At 33.5% G+C, this 24,442-nt stretch overlaps 1 protein-coding gene across 8 annotated transcripts in view; it reads left to right on the top strand.

Moving 5' to 3' along the window:
- Positions 1-24,442, top strand: part of LOC149801558 (uncharacterized) — a 190,879-nt gene that overhangs the window by 120,162 nt on the left and 46,275 nt on the right. For all 8 annotated transcript variants that reach the window (XM_089955768.1, XM_089955767.1, XM_089955773.1 and 5 more), the window contains 8 exons: positions 1,465-1,527; positions 2,571-2,687; positions 6,105-6,140; positions 6,531-6,653; positions 10,689-10,757; positions 11,241-11,321; positions 15,464-15,613; positions 16,110-16,200. In XM_089955768.1, coding sequence (XP_089811894.1) covers positions 1,465-1,527; positions 2,571-2,687; positions 6,105-6,140; positions 6,531-6,653; positions 10,689-10,757; positions 11,241-11,321; positions 15,464-15,613; positions 16,110-16,200 — 730 coding nt within the window. The remainder of the gene's footprint in view (positions 1-1,464; positions 1,528-2,570; positions 2,688-6,104; positions 6,141-6,530; positions 6,654-10,688; positions 10,758-11,240; positions 11,322-15,463; positions 15,614-16,109; positions 16,201-24,442) is intronic.

Raw genomic sequence — 24,442 nt, 5'->3', positions numbered from 1 at the left:
TATATGATAAAAAGAAAAGAAAATTTTATTTTACTGTATTAACATTATATGTATTTGATCTTTTGATAGAAAAACAGTATCACTTGTCCCACATGATAAAATATATCCATTATTATTGTTGGAAAATAAAGTATCCTCATACTTATATGGAAGATTTCAGATTGTCTGCATGAAAAAATAATTCATGCATTTCAGTTTCATAGTACAAATTTGTTTTTCCCTCAAAACCCCCACTTGTCCAAGGTGCAGATGTCAAAATGTTAATTCTGTTCATATCTAAGTGGTTGATCTCTCTTCCCTAACAGAGCATGATTTATACTAACACAGCTTAATGTGACGCATGGTATTTCACAAATATTAATCAGGTTTATGGACATTTAATCTCTAATACTCTTGGGAAAATAACTTCATCTATTTTGCAACAAGTTCTATCATTTTCTTCAATACACTATGACTGGCTAGGGTGTTGGAGTTTGTCTATAAAGGCAAAGAAAACTGGACAAGCTAAAAGTAACTACCATATATGTATTAATACCTTCAGTTTTCTTTGTGGCAATAAGAGCTCTATATGATCAGTATGAATGAACAAGTAAATTTAAATTTTCTAATATATTTTTATATTATTTATGATTGCCAGATGTGCATATGCCAATATCTTCATGCAGATAAGAGCATGAAGTGGAGAATTTTTAAAAAATTTGTTTCCTGTGATCCAGATTTATGATTGACAGATGTGCATATGCCAGATAAGAGTATGAAATGGAGAATTTATATAAAAAAATTGTTTCCTGTGATACAGATGTATAAATGAGTAACATAAGTATCTAATTCCTTTGACTTTAAAGCAGCTAAAGATTCGTCTTTTATTCATGTGTGCCCTGTAAGGAATTATCACACAGTGTTAAGAATATGTCGTTACCCACATGAAATTTACTAGGATTGGATTGGAGTATATGCTGTAATGTATGAAATCCAGTTATAAGCTGTATTATGTTTTTCATGGTTGAGCATAGAGTTCTAAATACCGGAAGACATTCGTAAATATGAAGTTTATGCAATGACAAGATGATGTTGTAATTACTATATGTTTCGAAGCATCAGTCTTTTGGAAAATGATAAGTTTATGATATTATCGGTAAGTTTTGTACTTTGTAGGTTATATGTTACTGCTATTTATTATCATTTAGAGTACTAATATATATGGATAACTATACTGTGGTCAGATTTTTAAAATACTTTTTAATGAACAACATTCATATAGATAAGAAATAGATAAAGCATTTCTTTTTATAGCAACATGAAGCAGTTGAAAAAAGAAAAATTAGCAAGCATTGATGTCAGTACTAATAATTTTCAGTAATCCTTCATCAGGATTTAAGCTTCAGAAGTTGCACAGGATAGAACATAGTGTTTGTTTCCTTGGTTTTGTATTGTTTTTCAGCAGTGGGATTTAATGTGTTTCAGATATTTTCCCAGAAGTAATAAGGGGTCAGATAACGAAAGTGATGCATCTGTCAACAGGAGAAGGTACTGTATTGTATTTGAGGTTTGATTAGAATATGTTTAGGAAAGTTAATGTACCCATTTAAATTATGGATAAATATTAAAACACTGTGTACCTCACATGCATACATTTAAGCTTTAATGGCTACTGGAATCTTAATTATACATCTAAAAATGTTGCTTTCAGGTACTAGGAGAGAAAAGCTCTTATCAGTGGACTGCATGTTTAAGGAATGAAGCTTTCCTAACAAATGTATATGTTGTTTTTAAGTTTGAAACAAAAAACAAGTTGTATTGCATTCATTTCCGGTTATTGTAGATCGAAAATAAGGGCAGCATTAATAATTAGACAGGCAGAAATTATGCATGTATGCATGTTTCTACAAAGTGTAGCAGCAAGTCAGCAAAATAAAGGCAATATATTAACAATGAAAAGTTGTGTGGAAAATGGCAAACTGGCTGACAGTGCCAGACAAACTCTCTCTCTCTCTCTCTCTCTCTCTATATATATATATATATATATATATATATATATATATATATATATATATATATATATATATATATATATATATATGTATGTATTAGTTTTCACATAATACTGTAAATCTGAAATGAAAAGGACATAGATGAAAAAAAGGTGTAAGAAGTGTATGGTAGGAGGGCCTCCAGGTATGGTTCTTTGGTGGTGAGAATTAGCAAGTGTATACATGTGGAAAAGAAAATTTCTAAAATGTTAAAGTTGTTCTTCTGTAGATTATTCTGTGCTAATTAAGTTATTGACACTGCTTTTTGTAAGTTCTATTGTTCCCCTGCAGTCTTTCCTTCTTGCATTCTGTACTTTCCTTGATCAACCTTCTTTATTGTAATATGCTGAAAAAAATCAATATGATAACTGTAAATTTTGAAACTTTTCAGTTATATTATAATTCATTTGGCTTTGAAAAGTACACACAGAAGTATGCATGTACAGTTTTTCTGATTTTGAAAGATAAAAGTATGCATTTAATATGTTGACTTTTGGGTTATTTAATTCATTATTTTATCCATGATGTAACTTTTTACAGGCGGGAAGTTGACAGTGGCAGTGAATCAGACGTGTCTCCTGTATCTAGTCATCTTAAAAGTAAAAATAATATTAGAGCTGACAACCTTGATCTTGAATGGAAAGAACAACTGCAGAGGTAAAAATAAGAAAATCTTTGTTTGAAATCTGTAGCTAAACTTCAGAAGTGGCTTCATAAAATTAAACATGTAGCTTTAAGTAAAGTTATCAATTTCCCACTTATATAGTAGATACTGTATTTCATGTATTTTTTCATACACAAGCCAGTTATCAATTTAATAATTATTTAAATGTATCATATTTTTCCATACATATCACTTTGTATTTTTCAAAATATCCATTAAATTGTAAGACATAAAATTTCTACTAAAAAGATTTACATTTGCAAAAAAGATTGAAAATACCATATTGCCATTTTGTTTTTACAAAAATTAATAATTAATTGTTGGTGAAAAAATACAATGATTAGACAAAGGCCTTCACAGAACATATCTTTAAATATTAATGTTGATTAGTTCTCCTTATTAAGTCCATCACCATAGCAAAATTCCATATGCATTTTAAAATGAGTTTAGAAGCCCTTTGATGTTTTCTTATCCAACAAAAATTATATCTCAGTACATGCTAAAGTGAAGACCACAGACTATTGATTAACTAGTCTTATTGTTTCATTACAGTCATACAAAAATAAAATATAAATGCTTGTCATTTTCTATAGTAAATTTGAAAGTTGCGGACTCCGTTAAATCGATTTGTATATATGCATATACTATGTTTTAAGTGACTGTGCTGTTTTGACTTGGATGTAATTAACATTTTATTGCAAATCTATTCTTCGATATACCCCATTATTGTTATCTTTATTGGTGCATTCGAATAACAAGTAATGCATATGATTGCTTGTCCTTACAACATCTTCTATATGGACAGTAGCTTCAGTAGATATTGACAGATTTCATTTTCTTAAAGAGAGCCTCATTTCCCTACTGGCAGCCTTGCTGATTTGACCTCTTCTGTCGATTCTTGCCCTCTATTTGGTTTCAACTGGAATAACCAAAGCACTAAGCATGTTTAATTACCATGTAAATAACACTGCATAACCATGTGGTTGTTTTGACAAAATATCATAATTAAAACAAGAATGAATACTTGATTTAGAGGTGTTAATTGATAATGGAATATCATAGGGTCATAATACATGAGGATTATCACAATTATCAGGTAACTAAAAATAGTCTTTTTTCTCTATGCAAAAGCTACAAATAAAAATCGCCCTGAATAAATACGGTCTTGTACACTGTCAAAATTTTGTTTCATCTCTCTCGCGTGCACACAAACACACATACACACATGCTCACACGCAATAACTAAAACATGATTTCAAGTTCTTTATTTTTTTTTGATTGCAATTTGATAATGTAAGAATTCAAGTTGCACTTAATTTCTGGAGAATGTGGACTCATATCATTGTGTACAATTTACCAATAAATAATGCCCATAACTAATACATGTTCAAACCATCGTAATCATTTTGCCAACATCACACATCATAAGAGCTACAAAGAAGTAGACCCTGTGCTCTAAATGCAGACGAGCTTGCACAAACTAATAACAACAAAAATCTTTTTGAATACTTTTTTAAAATTGTAATTAGGTTCTTGAGTTGAGAGCGGAATGAGACAGAAAATATACATTTACTTTGTATTTTTGTACTGTTAGATTGTCGAGTAGTGAGTGTTCTGTAGTACTTGTTCAGGTATGATTCCTTTATTTTTTATACACGGTCAGTACCACAAAGTGATAACTATTTTTTTACATATAATTTTTCGTACACTGAAATTAATAATTATTTTTTGTGTACAAAAAATTACATGAAATATGGTACATTCTTTGCAGTTTTTATATTACATATGCATTGAAAATGGATGATAAATATGATTGTAACATTTTCTGAGAGGCTTAATTTGGCAAAGTTATGCTTCATTTAAGCTGTACAAGAAAGTAGAAATGTGTGTTATTTTTATTACATTATATGGGTATGATTATTAGATTTTCATTTATCATTCTTATTATCTCTTACATTTTCATGCATTAATCTGATAATCTCTTACATTTTCATGCATCTGTCTGAATATTACATTATCATGCATCAGTCTGTATTTTCATGCATCAGTCTAATAAGCTGTTACATTATCATGCATCAGTCTGATTATTACATTTTCATGCATCAGTCTCATTTTATTATGCATCCGTCTAATATTCTGTTACATTTTCATGCATAAGTCTGATAATTTCTTACATTTTCATGCATCAGTCTGATAATTTCTTACATTTTCATGTATCAGTTTGATAATCTCTTACATTTTCATGCATCAGTTGATTTATTTTTCATGCATCAGTCTGATAATCTGTTACATTTTCATGCATCAGTCTGATAATCTATTACATTTTCATGCATCAGTCGGATAATCTATTACATTTTCATGCATCATTTTGATTGTTACATTTTCATGCATCAGTCTTATCTGTTTTTCATGCATCAGTCTGATAATCTATTACATTTTCATGCATCAGTCTGATCTATTTTTCATGCATCAGTCTGATAATCTCTATTACATTTTCATGCATCAGTCATGTCTATTTTTCATGCATCAGTCTGATAATCTATTACATTTTCATGTATCAGTCTGATAATATGTATTCTTTCTTGCATCAGTCTGACAGTGTTTGACTTTCTTGCATCAGTCTGATCTGTACTAGTTTTTTAAGCATCAATCTGATGATCTATTTTTCATGCATCTATCTGATAATCTCAGTTGCATTTTCTATCATCAATTGGGATAGTCTGATCCTTTTTAGTATATCAGTTTGATTATCTGTATTACTCTAACATGCATCAGTCTGAGCTCTTACTTTTTAATGTATCAGTCTGATCATCTATTACCTTTTTTAAGCATCAGGCTAATTATCTATTACTTCTTCATGCATCAGTCTAATCTATATTTTTCTTGTCTCAGTCTGATAATCTGCATTTTTCATGCATCAGTCTAATCTATATTTTTCATGTCTCAGTCTGATAATCTGCATTTTTCATGCATCAGTCTAATCTATATTTTTCATGTCTCAGTCTGATAATCTGCATTTTTCATGCATCAGTCTGATAATCTGTATTTTTTATGCGTCAGTTGGATAATTTGTATTTTCCATTCATCAGTCTGATAATCTCTTACTTTTTTATACATCAGTAAGATAATTTATTTCATGCATTGGTCTGATAATCTGCATTACTTTTTCATGTAACAGTCAAATATTTTGTATTTTTCATGCATCAGTCTGAAAATCGGTTACATTTTGATGCATCAGTCTGATAATATGTATTTTTGAGGTATCAGTCTTTAATTTGTATATTTTTTATGCATCAATCTGACAGGCTATATTACTTTTTTGCATAATTGAACAAGATAGTGTTCATATTTAAAAATGATTTTTTTAAAATTGTACCTGATAATGTCATTTTTGTTTCACATTTTTTCAGTTTGTACCTGGCAGGGAAGGAGAAACGTACCAATGGGTAATTAGAATTTCAGTCATTCACTCTGTTTAAGTGTTTCTCTAAATTTTTGTTGATTTCCTGAAATACCTGTGTAAGTAAACAGTAGGGATTTTATCTTGGAAGGAGTAATCAGACAAGGGATAACATTTTGCAGCATACTTGTTTCCACTTTTAATTTTCTTTCTTAAATTTTCCATACTCGTGAATTCTAAACATTGAAATAAAGTAAAAAAATGTATTCTTCAGATTCTTTAGGTTACTATTCAAATTTGTGTTTTAAGATTAATTTACATATCGTCATTATCAAGACCAATGCCGTCATCTTCCTACTCAATATTTATTCTGAAGACTTTTTGTTCAGGACTACTTTAAGTTGTATGTTGCTCATATTTTTGCTGATACTCTCAGATCCATTCCCTCTGTCCATTCTGCCCCAGTGGGTGAGGCTAGACAAAAGAGAATGAGGAGAAAACGGAGCAAGTCTCCAGGGAACAACAAGCGCCCCCCAGAGGAGCTGCGGCAACATATAGAGTAAGTACATTTCTTATTACTAGTTATCCGGTGTGAGCTGTGACGAAATGGAAAACATTGCATAGTGGTTTCATAGTTCTCTGTTTTGCATCAACTTCCATCACAATAAGTAATAATCATTTCTTTAAGAGATGAATATAATGTACCACATAATATGAGAATGACCAAGAAGATTCCAGGTAGTAGGCATAATGAGGGCATACAACAGAGTTTTGACCCATGGTAAATATTGCCCTAGTACATTTTTGCAATCCCAAGGTCATTAGCAGCGGGCCAGATTTTTCATAATATGAATTTTCTTAATGTTTTACTTAACAAGAAATAGATTCTGTTTAGCATCTTAAATGCTATAGAGGTGTTTATATATATTTAGCTATACTGGTCATGGACCAGAAGAGCTTATGCAATGATTTTTCGTCTATTGCCCATTGTTTACATATTAGCACTAGTTTATTATTGCTCCCACTGAGAGGATTGTCACAAAACTTTACACACGTATTCATCCCATAGTCTAGTTCAACCCAGTTGATACAGATGCTCTGGTAGCTTTTTGAAAATCTTATTATTGCTATTCCTCCTAGTACGGAAAGTCATAGTAACATGTAATTTTCAACACAAGACTTACTGTCAGGTTGGTCCTAAATAAAAATAGTGCTGTTCAGACAACCAATGTGGTTGTCACCCTGGCTATCTTAAAGATCTTGTCACTGCCCCTGAGTAATAGGTCATATCAGAAGGGTGTCAATATGGCCACCACAATGGCCATCTTGAATTGTTACTTCTCATAGATGGTTATTCATGCTGACATTGTGCTTTCACTAAAAGACTTTGTATGATGTATAGTTTGGTCCTTAATGGAAATGGTGCCAATTTGATTCTACTATGGCCACTATGACAGTCATCTTGTTCTCATTACTCAAGTAAAATGGAAAGTCATATCGGCATAGAGTTTTCACTGAAAGGCTTGTTAAAATGGTGCCGAACTGATGTACAGTATGGTAGCCATCATGAAAATCATTTTATAGCTAATTCTCCAAAATGGAAAGTCATTTGACATAGGGTTTTCATTTTTGATGTCTAGGTGGTCCATCTTGAAAATCTTGTAGTCACTACTCTGAAATGGAATGTCATTTTGACATGGTTTTCATCAGAAGGGTTCTTTTTAGTGTGTAGTTGGTCCTAAATTAAAATGGTGCCAATCTGACTTGCAGTATGGTATCATGGAGACCATCTTATTATCACTAATCCTTTCAAATGGATGGACATATCAACATGGGGTTTTCTCAGATAGACTTCTTGTGATACCTAGTTGGTCCTAAATTAAAATGGTACCAATCTGACTCACAGTATGGTACCATGATGACCATCTTATTATTTCTCATTCTCTCAAATGGATGGACATATCAAAATGGGGTTTTCACAAAGAGACTTGTTAGTCCTAAATGAAAACAGTGCCATTGTACATCCAGTATGGTGGCCATGATGGCCATCTTGGAAATCTTGTTGACATTGCTCCCTCTGAATGGATGGTTAATCAGAAGACTGAGTGAACACAGTATGGTCACCACAGGAGCCAGTTTGAAAGTCTTGTAATTGCTGAAAAATATTAGAGATACTTTAATCACTCAGGAATTAAAATGAAAAAATTGGCTTATCTTCTGTACTGATCACAGACCAAAAGAGTTTATGGGATGGTCTGTTTTCTGTCATCCAACATCCATCTTCCAACATTCATACACCCGTTGGCACAAGTTTGTTATCGCTACACCTCATAAACCACTTGGATGATAACCATGAAACTTCACACACATATTCATTCCAAGGTCTGCTTGGTTCTAAATGAAAATGGTGCTGCTCAGAGAGCCAGTATGGTTATCACAGAAGCCATTTTGAAAATCTTGTTTTCACTACTCCTTCTGAATAAATGGTAGTGTCAACATGAGGTTTTCACTAAAAGATGTCTTATAAAGTTGGTTTCTCCTGAACGAAAATGGTGTCAGTTTGTTGTCCAGTATGCTTTCCACAGCAGCCATCTTGAAAATCATGATGCTACTTCTGAATGGAAAGTCATATTGAAATTGGGTTTTCACCAGAAAACTTCTTATAAAATCTTGTTAGTCCTAAATGAAAACAATTCTGCTCAGATATCCAGATTGACCACCACAGCGGCCACTGTGAAAATCTTTATTCCTGAATGGGTGGCTGTATCAGTATATGGTTTTCACTAAAAATCTATGATGTATTCACGGTTCTAAATGAAAATGAGCTTATGTCCGATATGACTGCCATCTTAAAAATTTTGTTATGACTACTATTAAATGGTAAGCTATAACAGATTGAGCTTTGACTAGAAAAATTTGTATTAAGTCTAGCTGTTCCTAAACAAAAATGGTGCCACCAGACATTCAATATCTACTCCACCTGAATGGATATATAAATCTGGGGTATTGACTGAAAGGCTATTTATGATATCTAGTTGAGCCAAAAATGGAAAATGTTTGGTTTGTGGGTTTAAGACAATTTTCCATGGGACCACTCCAGTGGCCTAGTGGTTAGAGCATCTGCCTTGGATGCGGTAGGTCATGGGTTCGAGCCCTGGTCGAATCATACTAAAGACTTACAAAAATGGTACTAACAGCTGCCTTGCTTGACGCTCAGCATTAAGAGGTTAGTGTTAGGACTGGTCGGCCTGGTGTCAGGATAATGTTTCTGGGTGGGACATCATGCTACATATCTGCAGTATGATGCCCCAGTGCTAGACATAACTATAAACTGCCACATTGCAGACATCATAGCGATATGATGGAAAAATTGTTAAAGCTACATTAAACATCCGAATCACACACACACAGTTTTCCACCACATGAAAGACTATGCATTGTGAACAGTATGTTCAGTGGAGAAAGAACCTGGGAAAGCCCCAGGAGGACTCACTGACCCACAGGAAGCTACTGGCAAACGTTCTTGCCGCAACTCCAATCCACAAAGGCAGGTGAGATGTCGGTGATCTGTAAAAGCATGCCTTAGACAACTTAGCCACTTGTGTCCCCTTAAATGAAAATAGTTCTTATGACATCCAATATGCCTAATGTCCAATAATGTTAAGGTAGCCTTCTTGAAAATCTTGTTATTGCTACTCCAGAATGGAAAGTCATACCAACATGCAGTTTTCAATGAAAGACCTCATAATGTCTAAATTGTCCTAAAATGATAAGTGCTGATCTGGCATCCAGTATGGCCACCACAACAACAACCTTGAAAATCTTGTTATTGCTACTACTACTCCTGAATAGAAAGTGATATGGTGTTTAGTTGGAATGAAAGAAAAATCATGCTGATCTGATATCCAGTATGGCCTCCACAGCATCCATCTTGAAAATATTATTGATACCCTTAGATGGAAAGTCATATCAACAATTGGTTCTCACCAGAAGACTTGTTATGATGTTTAGTTAGTTAAATGAAAGTGGTACCAGTTTGATACCCATGATGGGCAATATGTCAGCCATCTTGTTAATCTTGTAATTAGTACTTCTCCTAAATGAGAAGTCGTGTCATCATGAGGTTTTCAGCAGAAGGTTATGATATGTGAATATGAATGGTGCTGATCTGACTTCATTATGGCTGTCACAAATAAACATATTGAAAACATTATCACAAATTCTCTAGAATGGATGGCTGTATTAACATGGGTTTCACCAAATGTCTTCTGTTGGTGATGAGCATGTCCATAATGAAAATGGTGCTGATCTTGCAGCCAATATGACTACCAGAATGGTTAATTTGAAAATCCTATTGTTCATGAATAATGATTTCAACACTCAGCAGTTCAATAGAAATGGTCTTATCTTGAATGAAGATTCTTTTGAGACAATAAAGTGTCAGTCCCTTTGAGGTACTGTTTTTATTTTTGGTAGATGAACCATCAGTCATTTGACATATATATATTGAAAAGGATTAAGCATAATGGTCAAATTGAATAGAGTACACAACTATGCAGTTTTGAAGAATAATTTCACATTTTTTATTATGTAGGTTCGAACTGGTGGATCCAGAAGGACTGACTGAGGATCAGATGAAAGAGATACCCTTTATTAAAGTAGAGTAAGTGCACAAAATAATTACTTTATGTCTAAGGATGTCATGAATTACTGTGTCAAAAATTGTATCCAGGTTGTGACTGGAAATGCATATTGCCAGATTGTGAGGCCCACAGATTAAATTATATGCATTGCTTCTGATAGAATTTCAGAATTCAAGAGCAGATATCTCATATTTCTTTTTGGGTTTCTTTCTTGTTTTTCTTGATTTACATTGATTCATCATGCATATTCATAAACCATGTCAGTTCCACAGTAACAAACCATACATTTACTGTATGTACTCACTTGTAAGTGTACATACATGCTACATGGATATATTGAATTAGGAGTAATCAATGGAACAAAGAAAATGACCCTGATCTTCCTGCACATTATATGATGGAAGATCAGGGTCTGTGCTGTTTGTAGTTTGATTTGACTTATAGATGATTATATATGGCATGTAATTAGACTATGCTAAACAATGTTTAAAAATGTTTTTCAGAACAAAAGCTGAGCCTTTCAAAATAAAATATTCTCCAAAGATGAGACACAGATACAGGTCCCCCAAAAGAAAAACTTTTGGGTAAGTTGACCCCATTCTGCACCTTTCCAATGACCCTAATTTTAATTACTTTTTCTACATTTTAGTCAGAATCTCTATTTTCCCCTGCTTTTTCCAGAATAGCCCTAGTGCTTCTCTTGAATATTGAATAGTACATGAATGGCTTTAGCAAAGTAAGTTCAGATGTATTTTTTATGATGTTGAGTTTTGTGTTTAAGAAGATAGAAGCAGTTTGGACAAAATAGACAGGTTTTATGTGGTATTAGTATGGCTGCAATTTACTCATTTAGTTTACCGAGTGTAAAGCATTTTCAAAACTTGTAACTGTAATTGAACATGGCTGTCACTGATGCTAGAACCACCCATTGTAATGAAATGATATATTTCTACATCTATCCTTAAAAGGACTGTTTGTTGGGGTCATTCTGTTAATTCTTTTCTAAAGATTGTACGATTTTCACGCCAATGTGGCATTGCTAGTAAAATGCCAGAGTTGATGAGAAATGGTTTTAGGACACATTACGCATCAGGTTGATTTACTAATATTGATGATAAAATGTTATTTGAACTTCATTATTTCCTATTGTGAAACATATCTGTTAACACATTAACCCCTAGCGACGACTTTACGGGGCAGGAGGTAGTAGCATCTGTAGCATCATGGTCATGCATGATACACTAAAGTGGGTGGTATTATAGAAAGGTAGACAGATGTAGCTCTACAGTGATACCAAATAATCTGGAATATCTAGTTGCACTACAAAATACAGATAGAAAAACGTCATTTTTTTGACCCGACTTTTTTTTAAACCCAAAATTCGCCCGTGGTCGGAATCTGATTTTGTGTCCGGATTTTAGACTTTTTGGTCTCAGATCTAAGGCAAACTGGTATGAACTGCAAACAGACAGATGAGCCTTTGCAAAAGGTAGGATAAGATGGGCATTTGGAATAAAGAGTGGCCTCCATACAAAAATAATGGCTCTGTTTAGCAAAAAAAAAATATAATAAAAAAACATAAAAGAACTCCAACTTTTACCCTCTGTTCATGTGCGAGTCAAATAGCCAATGAAAAACAATGTTTCTAACACAACTAGGCAGTATGTTATTGAAAGATGACCGGGGATTTGGTGTTTTCGAGTCTATTCAGAAATAGCTTTCAAAATGTGTTTCCTACTCGATTTTCAGGCAAAAATGACAGAAAGCTCCAAGGGTTAATGTGTTAACAGAACATTTGTATAGCAACATTTTATTTTAAAAAAACACCGTTTCAATTTTGTAAGCCTCCACACAGTTTGTTACTGAATGGAGTTCCAAGAAAGGCGTCCTATGCTTATGTTCCTGTTGCACTAACAATTTGCTTCATCATTGATATTTATTTAGCAGTAGAAAAAAAAAAAGATAGTATGATGATTCTTGGAATGTTTTACTTACACTATCAGAAATATTCAACGAAGATATTTCTTACTGGCATAGTAGTAAAAAGTAGCATCTGTCATAGAGAAGATGAAACATTTACAAGCTGAGTGAAGTATGGTGTGTCCATTATAATAACAGCAGGCTGTTCAGTTAGCCTAGAGGGAATGTTTGAGTTTTTAATCTTTTTATTTAACGGGCATCATTTTGGTTATTGTTAACCATGTCCACATTTAGAAATTTTGGTGAACATTGCATCCTTACATAAGAACTTGAGTTTTATTTCACTTTACAAAGGCAAGTAAAGGTTGTATTTTTCAGTAATACTAATTTTCTTATAAAACCTACTGCTTTTCTCAACTTTTTACAATTTTTTTTATTAAGAAAAGTAGCCCTACTATATCCATTTTTCACAAAAGGTTGCTGGAAAGACTACATTTAATTAAACCTGTCCCTGAACAATGTGTTAGATGTTTTAGATGAGTCCTTTGTATCAGGAAATGGCTTTAGTCTGATCAACCACACTTGTCTATTTTTAAAGAACACCCTTTCCTTTCACGCACAATATTGTTTATGTTTCCAAGTATACCATCAGCAGTGTGGTGTACAGGAATAGTGTTGATAACAGTTTTTGTCAGTTATTTGTTATGCCCCTTTTCAGACTATATGTGATATTATAATTATCAGTGAACTTAATCATTTACCGTTTATATTCATGGTTAGTTTACTATATTTCCCATGAATTAAAATCTTCAAATATGACGTATTGTTTTTCTTCATTACCTGTAAATTCGTAGAATGTCATGCCTTTATATTTGAACCCCATGCAGTATACAGAATAAAGACCATTTTGAGCTTAATTATTTTCAATGAAAGTAAAATCTAGCAATGTATCAACATCAGTTATCAAGTGTATTCAAACATATAAACACATTGTTATACAATTTATACTTTTACCAAAAGTCTGTGGAATATGACACACTACTTTTAGTTAATTTGAAGAAAATTTAATATGAATAGAGACAGACATCTGGACAGTATATTGGGTCAAATATGAGTAAAACTGGCACATTAAGATAATTATTTTTTTATATTATACCAGTCCTTCCAGCTTTTATGATTTTGCTGTAAGTCTTACCAAAATTATCCTTAAAATACAGACGGCATACTAGCAAAAACGGGGGGAAAATGATCGTTGCCGAAAAATTTGGATAATTGGTTCATCCGTGTTTTATTTCAATCCGGGTTTCATCTTAGAACTAGTGAAATTAGACGTGGAACAGACTAACTTTACAGCAGCACCCCAGACACATGAAACTGCATCTATTTGTTCATGTGAAGCGTCTGCATGATCAAAATGTTGATTAAAGATTTTTTTAAAATGGCGTCCAGAAAGTGATGCATTGTTAAGACGAAATGGAAAATAAGCTTCTAGAAAAGTGTTAATATTCAACACAGAAGAATAAAAAGGAGTATTTAGATTCTTGTGAATAAAAGCTGGAAAGGACATGATTATGCATTATGGACATCACACACCAATTTCAGTATGTCTTGTGGCAGGAAATATAATTGCCGTTGTTGAGAAATGTAAACAATTTCCAAGAATTATGTAAAGTTAAGAGATAGCAACAAGCCATTGAGCTGTATAGGGCTTGGAACTAGAGTTTGTGCAACTGTACTAGTGGTAAATGAAGTACGTGTACTTCACAAACTATTCAGTTGAACATAATGTTTATCGTCGATGCGTCAGACTTTTAATTACGTTTTCCAGCTGTACAATAGCAGTTGTTGATATTTTGTTACACCTTACTAAAAACTGGTCAGTCTTATGGGAAAAAATCAACTGCCTTACTGAGACAGACTCATCAGGGTTTTTCAGGTCTGTAATACACTCAAATAAATTGATAACTTTAACTAAAGAAAATGAAATCAAATCTCTTTATAAATCATATAAAGTGTATTATAATTGTTTGCCTTTACCATGGCAAACTATGATTTTAACATTTATTCTTTGTTTTATTTTATACGGAGTTATTTGCTTATTTAAATGATATATATTTAATCTTGTTGTTTTAGTTACTTCAGATAGTCCAGATGTATATTTGGTATATCATGTGCATTCTCTTTTGTGACACTTAGACAGAGAAGAACATAAAAGAAAACAGTTGCTAAATATTTCACATTAGTTGGTTCTTTTTGTGCTAGTATCTTTGTTTTAATTTGGAAAATTTGTTTTTTTTTAAAGCTTTGTAAAGCATTTTACAACAGAAAAGTATAAATTGCTGCACTCCATTATTATCAAGTCTATTACTTTACAAGTCTAATATGTAAGTTTTATCCTGTTATGGGCAACAAGCATGAGGTATGTCCCTTCTGAGGAAGTCTGGTAAACATTGATGGGGACAACTGAAGAGAAAATGGTTAAAATTATAACTGTTTACATTTTAAGTCAGTTTTATTGCATGTTCTAACAGTTAGTACTGGGAACAGTTCAGATTATGCATGAGATGGTTCATGGATTTGGAAAAGAATACACAGCAAAAGTTACTTATTATTTACAACTGATTATCCTGGTATGCTTATGAACTGTGGATGAAAATCAGGACTTAAGAGATGTACTGTCCAGATCCATTTAATTTTGGTTCACAACATAGTTCTATGATTGAAACACTTCTGTCTGTTATTGTCAGTAATGGTTTGTTTGGCCCTGTTCATTTAATAACTGCATTTGTTTGACTTTTGACTACAGAGATGTAGACCAGCAATTACACAGTGTCCATGGATCATCAGAACCCACCTCATCCTACACATCCGTCCCCAGAGAGCCAGAGGTCATGCCTCCTGACCTCCCTGTCAGGCCGTCAGGATACCAGTCAGATTCCAATTCATTTGTCACCAGGTGAATTTGCTATTATCAAATACTGTTTTTTGTTTTGTACAGATATCTGCTTGAACACATGAATTGAGCTTGAGGCCGAGGTCTTGAATATAGCAAACCATCTATAATTGTTATTTTTTATAATATCAGTTATTAAGTACATAAATAGTATACCAAATACATACAAAAATGAGGTTGTAATCACTTAAAGTGTGTGCTCAGGCAGCACATGAGGTCTTGATTTTTGTAGCATGGTTTTAGTCACAAAATTGCATATCAAAGGAGCTACAATTAGCTTGATCCTGAAAGAATATCCAGTTTTGCTTGCAGCATTTGCCATGAATATGTGTTTGTCTAAACTTATGCTTTTAATGCAACTTTTAACACAGGCATCAGAAACAAATGATAATTTGTAATAAAGTGTTTAAATTCCTTCTTCTTAGGAGAAATCTAATTTGGATAGTGAACTCGAGTTACCAAGTCTTTGTTTACCAGTTTCCATTTGTATATCTGACAGTGTCTCCAGACGTACCGTGCAAAACTCAGAGCCAACAAATCGATCCAGCTATCAGTCAAATCGTTCACACCATTCCCCATCTCGTTCTCAGGTAATTTCACCCAGAATATATGAATTTCTTCACCTCATATGCTGTAATCATACATGAACACGAGACTAACATTGGACTAAAGTTAGTATTATTCAGATCAGTGCAGTACCAAATTTACAAATCCATTGTGTGAATGTAACTGTAAGAAATACTTTAAAAGATACTTCCTTCCCAGTCCACAGCTTCACTGTTACTTAAGTATGCCATTTGTTATGAAGACTCAAAATTGTAACATAAAAAGAACAAATTTATGGTTTTCAAGTTTTACATTTTTGTTTGACTGAAGTTGATAAAAAGTTTAATTCAGACTGTGAGCTGGTTATTTACCCTGATAGACAAAATGTGTTAAACTTCTGTTGATTGTGATTTCCTTTAGTAGTAGAAGTTAAGTTGTACTATTCAAGAAGCATTACCTTCAAAACCTGTAATTATCTCTATTTCAGTCCACTCTTCATCTTAGGCCTATGTATTTCATGCCTAAATCAGGCCGTCCCAGATCTTTAGCAGAAATCTATTCTGACAAACAGCATCAGCTAAGATCAGGGGAGGTATATCAGCTACATTGGGCTAGAAGCTGCATATGTATAGAACATGGCACTGTTTGCAATGTTGCACTGTGTTACTCAGAAGAATGGGTTGACGAATTATTTTGTGTGTGTGCATAGAAAATGATTGTCACAGGATATGCAGTCCAAATTATCCAAAACCAGTAACCAAAGGAAATGGATAAATTTATTGGCTTGGGCATGTTGAATTAATTTTACAATAATATAAGGGAAATGTTAGGAGAAAGAAGTTAAATTACCTGGATTTGAGATTGGATTTTTAATGGATATGACCATAATGGATGGTTGGACAGCAGTTTTAGTGTTAGATGCAACAAGATGGGGCTGTTAATGGAGGTGGTCACTGTTGATTGTTAGGCTGCAGTTTCAGTTAGATTTTAATGGAGGTGACTGGTATGGATGGTTGGACTGCAGTTTCAATGTTAGATGCTGTGTCATGGGGTTGTAGATGGAGGTGAGTGATATGGATGATTGGACTCCAGTTTAAGTGTTACATGCAGTATTATAACTTCATAAAAATGCAACTTAGGTCAAAATCCTACATTAAAGATCTTTCCTTCAAATAATAAAAGACTGTTTTTGGTAACATATATGGCAGTTGGAGTCTGCTGCTTTTATTGCAGAGAATTAGTTATAACTAATTGTTGAATGTTTAAGGTGAACATATTTTTTCCATTTGTATGAATACATTCTTTTTGGAGTTTACACTATAAATATTCTAAAACAAATCATTCCAAGGAAAAAATTTGGAAGACATTGTACCATGTTAGGAGTAGGCAGCACTATGCAATGCTAAATCTGATTAGCACCTGTTGCAATAAATCTGGCCTGCCTCATCCTTGTTAGCTATTTCCATATCTTTTCCAGCCTTTTCTCACAGGTGATAAATCTTCCATGTATCCATCCTTCCATCTGCTAGTCCATCTGTCAAACACACACACACACAAGGGTAATACAGATTTGTATGTTAATGCCTCGTGTTGAGTGTAACACCCTCCCTTTCAAGTAGTTCATTGTCATGTTGTGTATCACACCTGAAGCAGATTTGGTTAAGTGTGTATTTGAGTCAAGTTCCCCATGTACTGTTGGCTGCAGCATTGTGCACTTTCATGTGTGATGGTGATTGGGTGAATACAGCACTTTCATTTTGTAAAAGTGACTACAACACTTTCTTACTGTAAAAGAGGAAATAGTATGGCATCATAGCTGCCAACCCTCACGAATTTGGTGTGAATTTCACGACTTTTTCAGCGATTCACAGATTCACGCCGTAAGACAAAAATTCACGAATTTTCTGATCCTCAATTATTTTAAATCTTTAATAAAATAACCGATTTCCCGTTAAGCGCTAGTCGTGATATTCGTAGTTGCCGAAACGGTCCTGTACCGCTGGTCACGATATTAGTAGATCTACAGCCGATTAGTACAGTTGGCCCGGTCGCAAGCATTTTAGTCTATTTTAATCTATATGTATAAGAGTAGTTTTGCAAGTGATTTGAGAGAAACTAGGGCCTAACTGGAAATTCGCTCCGTGCATGCGTCAAAAACACTGATTCGAGCTACCGTTCAGCATCGCATGTAAGATTTTGAAAATATCTTCACCACCAAGGAAAAAGAAATGTATTACTCAAAAAAGTGAAGTTTAATTTGGAATATATCAAAAATTGGCCATGCATTCTGCCATTAAACATTGATATTCATTAATGCTTTTTGCACTCAGTGTGCCATCGCAGAGACAATGTGAGGAAGAATGTCGGTTGCAATAAACACATAGAAGTTGGGAAAATTAAGAATTCGCAGATTTCAGCTCTGGAATATTTTAAACCATTGGTGGAAGACCCGCAGGCTACCAACACTTAAGCATTATTTGTGAGTTGTGTCGAACACAATCTACCTTTATCAGCTGGAGACCATGCTAAACATTTGTTCTGACACATGTTCCCGGACTCGAAAATCGCTTCCAAATTTTCCTATGGAAGAACCAAAAATGCTGCAGCTCCTGTGCATTCCTCACAGCAACAGTGACAGCGAAAGAGTATTTTCTTTAGTGAGGGAAAAAAAGACAGAGTTTAGGGCCTCCTTAGCTGCAGAAAATTTGTCAACAATTTTAGTCCCAAAGATCTACCAGCAGGCAAGAAGTCGGAACTGTTTAGAAAACAAATTTACGATCAAGCAGTTGAGGAAGTTCAAGCCTGCCACAGTATCATGTCTTGATAAATAAATATTTCTGCATATATGTAGTGTTTTATTTTTATTTTGCGAACTTGATATAGTGTAGTATTGACGGTCGGAGTAGTCAGAGTGGATGGAGTTATTGTCATCGTATTTTTCACGAATTCATGTCCAAATTCACGACTTTTTATCCCTATTTTCACTAATTGTGAGCCTGGAAGGTTGGCAGCTATGTGGCATTAGTATTCTGTGTTAATAGGAAAGTGAGACATAGCAGTCATTTGTCAGTGCTGGCATGGTCATCATCAATAGATTGTTACGAGTGACAAATCAGCCCCCAAACTTGTACTCACATGCAGGTTTTTCTTTTGTCTGATTTCATATACTTATAAACCATTGCAATTAATGCAGATAGATTTGTCAGCAACCCATATCAAATGTTTGTAGACATGTGCTGGTATTCCTTACAGTTCTTGTTATGTTTGGTTGATGGGGCCTTTTGGTAAAATGTGTGGCATATTTTATATATATTTGACAACTTGAATCCATACATAATAGGTAAGAGTTTTTCAAATTACCAATTTTCAGTTGACTTCTCATTAAGTTCATCTATTGCAGGAGTTAACAGAATTAAAAGATGTATTGTTGCTACATGGGTTGGGAATGTGGGATCTCTACATTGGTAATGTCTTGGTGCAGATTACCCACCATCACTAGTGACACCAAAATTGCTTATAGGTCAAATTAGGCTCATTTCCTTGCATTGGATGCATAATGTGAATGGATCTGTGCATGCATGTTACTCAAAAGCGTCATTTTGTAAACATTGTCAAGGGCAAACAGCTCTCATTAGAACTGTGATTTATAATATGTAGTGTGAAATCCAGGGGGTTCTAATGAAAAAAAGCAATCTAATTGGTTAAGGCAAACAAAGTCCATTTATTTTTTTGACTTGTGGTTTGAACCTATAGACTGCAGGCTGATAAAGTCAGATCCAAGGACAAGCTTAAATTTTATAGATTCAGTGATGGTTAACTAAGTATGGGAAATTTGATTGGGGATGTCAGAATAAAGGTCATAACTTTGAGACTTGCAGAATAATTGTTTCTTGTTAGCAGCAAAGTTTAACATCCATTTGCTAAAGAAAAATAGCAGTGTATGTTGAATATGTTTAAGTCAGCTTTAGAATGACAGGTTTGCTTGTTCAAGATTTTCATATTTGATTTTCAAAACTTTACATCCTGAAAGAAAAATATCACATTTTAAGTGGAGAGTGCTGCAAAATCAGCAATTACAGCTGCAGTGAGAACTGTTGTTGGCAAGTGAAGACACACCCATAAAGAAATATATTTGTGTTTGATAAATTTAGAGAGAAGTCAAACGAATGCAAGTAATTATCAAACCTGTCTGTTGGCAGAAACGAGCCAAGTTTGATTTTTCTTAGCCATGCTGTCATGGAAACAAAAATAAATAGAAGTATATTCAAAGTAGGTGGAGTTTTGAAGAAGGAGATGCAACAATAAAAGGATAAAACTTAAGCACACAGATACAAACCTTAAATTGAGTTTGCTAGATGAAAGACAGAATGAACTAATTTTAATGGACTGTGTCATTATTAAAAACAAATTGCACAAAATATTGTCAGTAAGATGTTTGCACCTTAAACTTTAAAGATTTCAGAGCATATAAATATTCCAATGGTAGGTAACAACTTATATAATGTCAAGCTTGTAGGTAAGTGACATAGTATAATATCACAGAAATAGACATTGAGTATAGATGGATTTTATTTGACTATTTTAACCTGAAGTTGTGAAACTATCTGGCCCATATATTTCCAGGTTTGGCCTGCTTTGAAAGTTTCATTGGACACATTTTGAAAAGTCCTAGAGGCAACACTGAAGATTGCTGTGAATGGTTGTTCGCTTTGTGGTGTAGATATCAATGAAAATATATCAACAAAATTAATTTACACAGAAAACAAGGGACAGATTGAAACTGTCCAAGATGTTCTCTGGCATATTTTGGGTTTAATGTTTACTCCAAATAGAAGCAAATATATATATATGCCTTTTGAGGGTGATCAGCAAGGTTAAATCCCACCTTCATTGAAGACTTATATTCCTATGAAAAAAGAAAGAAAGAAAAAATCAGATGTTGACAGTTTTTTAAGGTTTGGGTTAAAGGTTTTTATTTGATTGTCTTTCTTAAACCCCCTTTTAAGAGTCTCATTAAACTTGAAATGAATCATTATGAAGCTAAGACAGTTCATTCTTTGACATGCTCGACTGCTCCGGTGGCCTAGTGGTTAGATCATCCCTCTTGGATGTGAGAGGTCGGGGGTTCAGACCCCAGCTGAGTCATACCAAAGACTTATAAAAATTGTACCAACAGCTGCCTTGCTGGGCACTCAGCATTAAGAGGTTAGTGTTAGGACTGGTCAGCCTGGTGTCAGGATAATGTGACTGGGTGGGACATGATGCTACATGTCTGTGGCATGGTGCCCCAGTGCTAGACATCACTATAAACTGTCACACTGCAGACATTGTAGCAATATTACTGAAAAATTGTTAAAGCTATGTTAAAAGCTCACAAACACTCTGATATGCTCACTCATCCCTTTTGTTTTAGGGGTCACATCCACAGCTGTAGAAAAGTTAAGGTTTTGGATGCAGTTTTTTAATTTGCATATAATTCTTTAACTCCTTGCTAGATTGTCATCATGCTTTGCATGAATCATTATTAAGCTAAGACAATTCATTTTATGACATGTATGCTCACCTGTTTGTCCTTTGAGGCATGATCACAAGCATAGGAAATGTGCTTAGAGAGTTTGGTAACAAAACAAATTATTTGCCTATATTCCTAAACCCCATTATGGATTTTCTTCAAAGTTTGGGGTCAGTGTCAGATTTGTTTATTGTGGGCTTAACATGTAGGCCCTGGCAATATTTTATATGTCACATTTAATATTATTTGTTCTACTGATACATCTGGTAATATTTACTGGTAATAACATTGTCATAATCATAACCTTTAGAAATGAATTCATTTTTATATGGATGAATAAACATGATTTTATAGGCACATCTTTATATGTTGTGAGTATATTGTTATGGCGCTTAATGTGTAATGATATATAACATAGTTTCAGTTTTCTATGCATGCTTATAATTCTTTATATTTTACATTGTGATATTTAGTTTTAGGTCAAAAGCATCCATAATTAACTTTTTTATTGCTTAAATTATTGAATTGACTTATTGTTTTGTAAGCTTGTCTCTGATACAGTTGCAGAGAAAAAACAATTTCTTGATGATACATAATTGTGTTGTAATTACACTTTTTGTTTATTGACAGTGGTGTACCAATTTTCAACAAGATTGACATTAATCATTGTTTTGACTGAGAAACATTGCATATCGAGTCTCAATGAAAACTTAATATGTGAAGTTATTGTTTGTGATTTTAAAAATCATCAGTTATTGTATTTAGCCTAGAAGGCAAAGTCAGCATATTATCCTTATCAAACAGTTTCTGGTAAAAATGTCAGGATTCTATAAATAAATAAAATCTCATATATAAAGTTAATATAACTCTAACCAAAATAATAATATTAATAGTCATAATAAATTAAAAGATAATTTACAACAACAACAATAATAATAATATTAATATGTTAATGAAGTAAATTTCATTATTAATGATAATGTCACAATCAATCAGCATCAATATAAACCACATCATTCTTGATGATTCTCATCCTCATTATCTCTTGAAAACAACTACTACTAAAGAGCAATGAATTTTATAATCAGCAACATTTCAAAAATAAACATTGTTTATCTTTGTCTAAAGTCTGTCAGCAAGAAAGCATTAACAAGCTTTCTTTCAATAAATTCTAATGACAGTACATGTTGTTCAGGGATTCATTTTATTTTGTGACCCATATTGTTTTAGAACACAGATAATCTGTCCATTTTTTAATTTGGCATGTAATGTTGTTGAACAGTGGTAATAATCACAGAACGAGTTATTCATAATGCATCAGCCACATGAGTTAGCACTAAACAGTTCTGGATGATTAGTTGAAAGGAGGTGTATTATGCTGTGAGAAATGTCTGTTCATCCGGTTGTTATCAGTTTTCTTTTAATGCAAAAACTTGTGTTATCCATCATCTGCAGTTACCAAATTTTGTGGATGATTTGCACTTGGGGTAAGGAGAAAATCTATCAATGTTTGGGTCAGAAGGTCAAAGATCAAGGTCACTGACTGAAGGAAGAATAATGGTTTTCCACAATAACTCAAGTTGTCTAGCATCAAGAGTCACCAAACATTGTGGATGATTTAAACTTGGGTTAAGGATGAAGCCAAGTAATTGTGGTGTCTAAAGGTCCAAGGTCAAGGTCAGAAAGACTGAAGGAAGAAAAATGCTCTCTGTATGATAACTCAAATTGTCCATGAGTTACAGTTACTTATCATAGCAAATAGCTTGATTGTATACAGGAATAAACCCTATTGATGAATATTTGCAACAGTTAAACTGCCCTTAACAGCCTCAAATCCTCATGCAAAATATGTCATCATAAAAAAAAATTGTACTGAAGTTGTAGTAAGAATCATTTCTGCTATCCCTAGTCACAAGAATCATCATGATGTCACAAAGACATGGGAGTTTTTCTGCTGCTTATAATGGTTTTCTAAATACTGAATAGCGTGGTACACTTTTGGATGTTTTTATATGTGTGTCTTGTGTGTTATGTCTCAACCCATGTTTCATGAATGTTGCAGCATTGATGACTGCCATTCTTAGTATCAAGTTTTATTACAAGTACTATGAATTGTATTGTTTCATGAGAAGAAAATTGTGCACATGGAGCAATTAGAATGCCAAAAACAAATAAGACCAAAGTTAGGATGGAATTATTTGAGAAAGAAAATATTACAAAGATATTACAAACAAGCATAGTCCTTATTTACAGACAGCTTGAAGAAAAGTCTACCATACTTTCTAGGTACATAATGCATTCTATAGTGTAAACAGCATAGACCCAAAAAAAAATGATCACATATGAATCATTAGATCAGCATTAAAATAATTGATCTATAAATAATTTTAAATGAATAGTTTAAGCTCTAATATATTGGTACATTATGTGACAAAATCTGAGTCTACTCTGTTAACAATGTTCATTATACATTGGTCCCTCACTATAAAGCTTCCCATGTATAACACAATTATGGTCATGGAAACTCTCTTTGTTTTGTTTTTTTCTTTCATAAGGTGACCTCTCCTTCATCACATAAAATTGTTTGGTTTCCCTGAATAATGTTAAAGTGAGTGACCAGTGCACATGGACATATATAGTAGATGAATGTGAGGGACCAGTTTGCATGGCCAGATACAGTATAGAAAAGTGAGGGACCATTGTATGTGGGCATATACATTATAGGGAAGTGAGGGACCAATGTATGTGGGCATATATCTTATAGGGAAGTGAGG

The sequence above is a fragment of the Sinohyriopsis cumingii genome, chromosome 4 (assembly GCF_028554795.1).
Source record: "Sinohyriopsis cumingii isolate HCF-2022 chromosome 4, ASM2855479v2, whole genome shotgun sequence".
Classification (NCBI taxonomy): domain Eukaryota; kingdom Metazoa; phylum Mollusca; class Bivalvia; order Unionida; family Unionidae; genus Sinohyriopsis; species Sinohyriopsis cumingii.
This window is presented reverse-complemented; position numbering and strand designations above follow the sequence as displayed.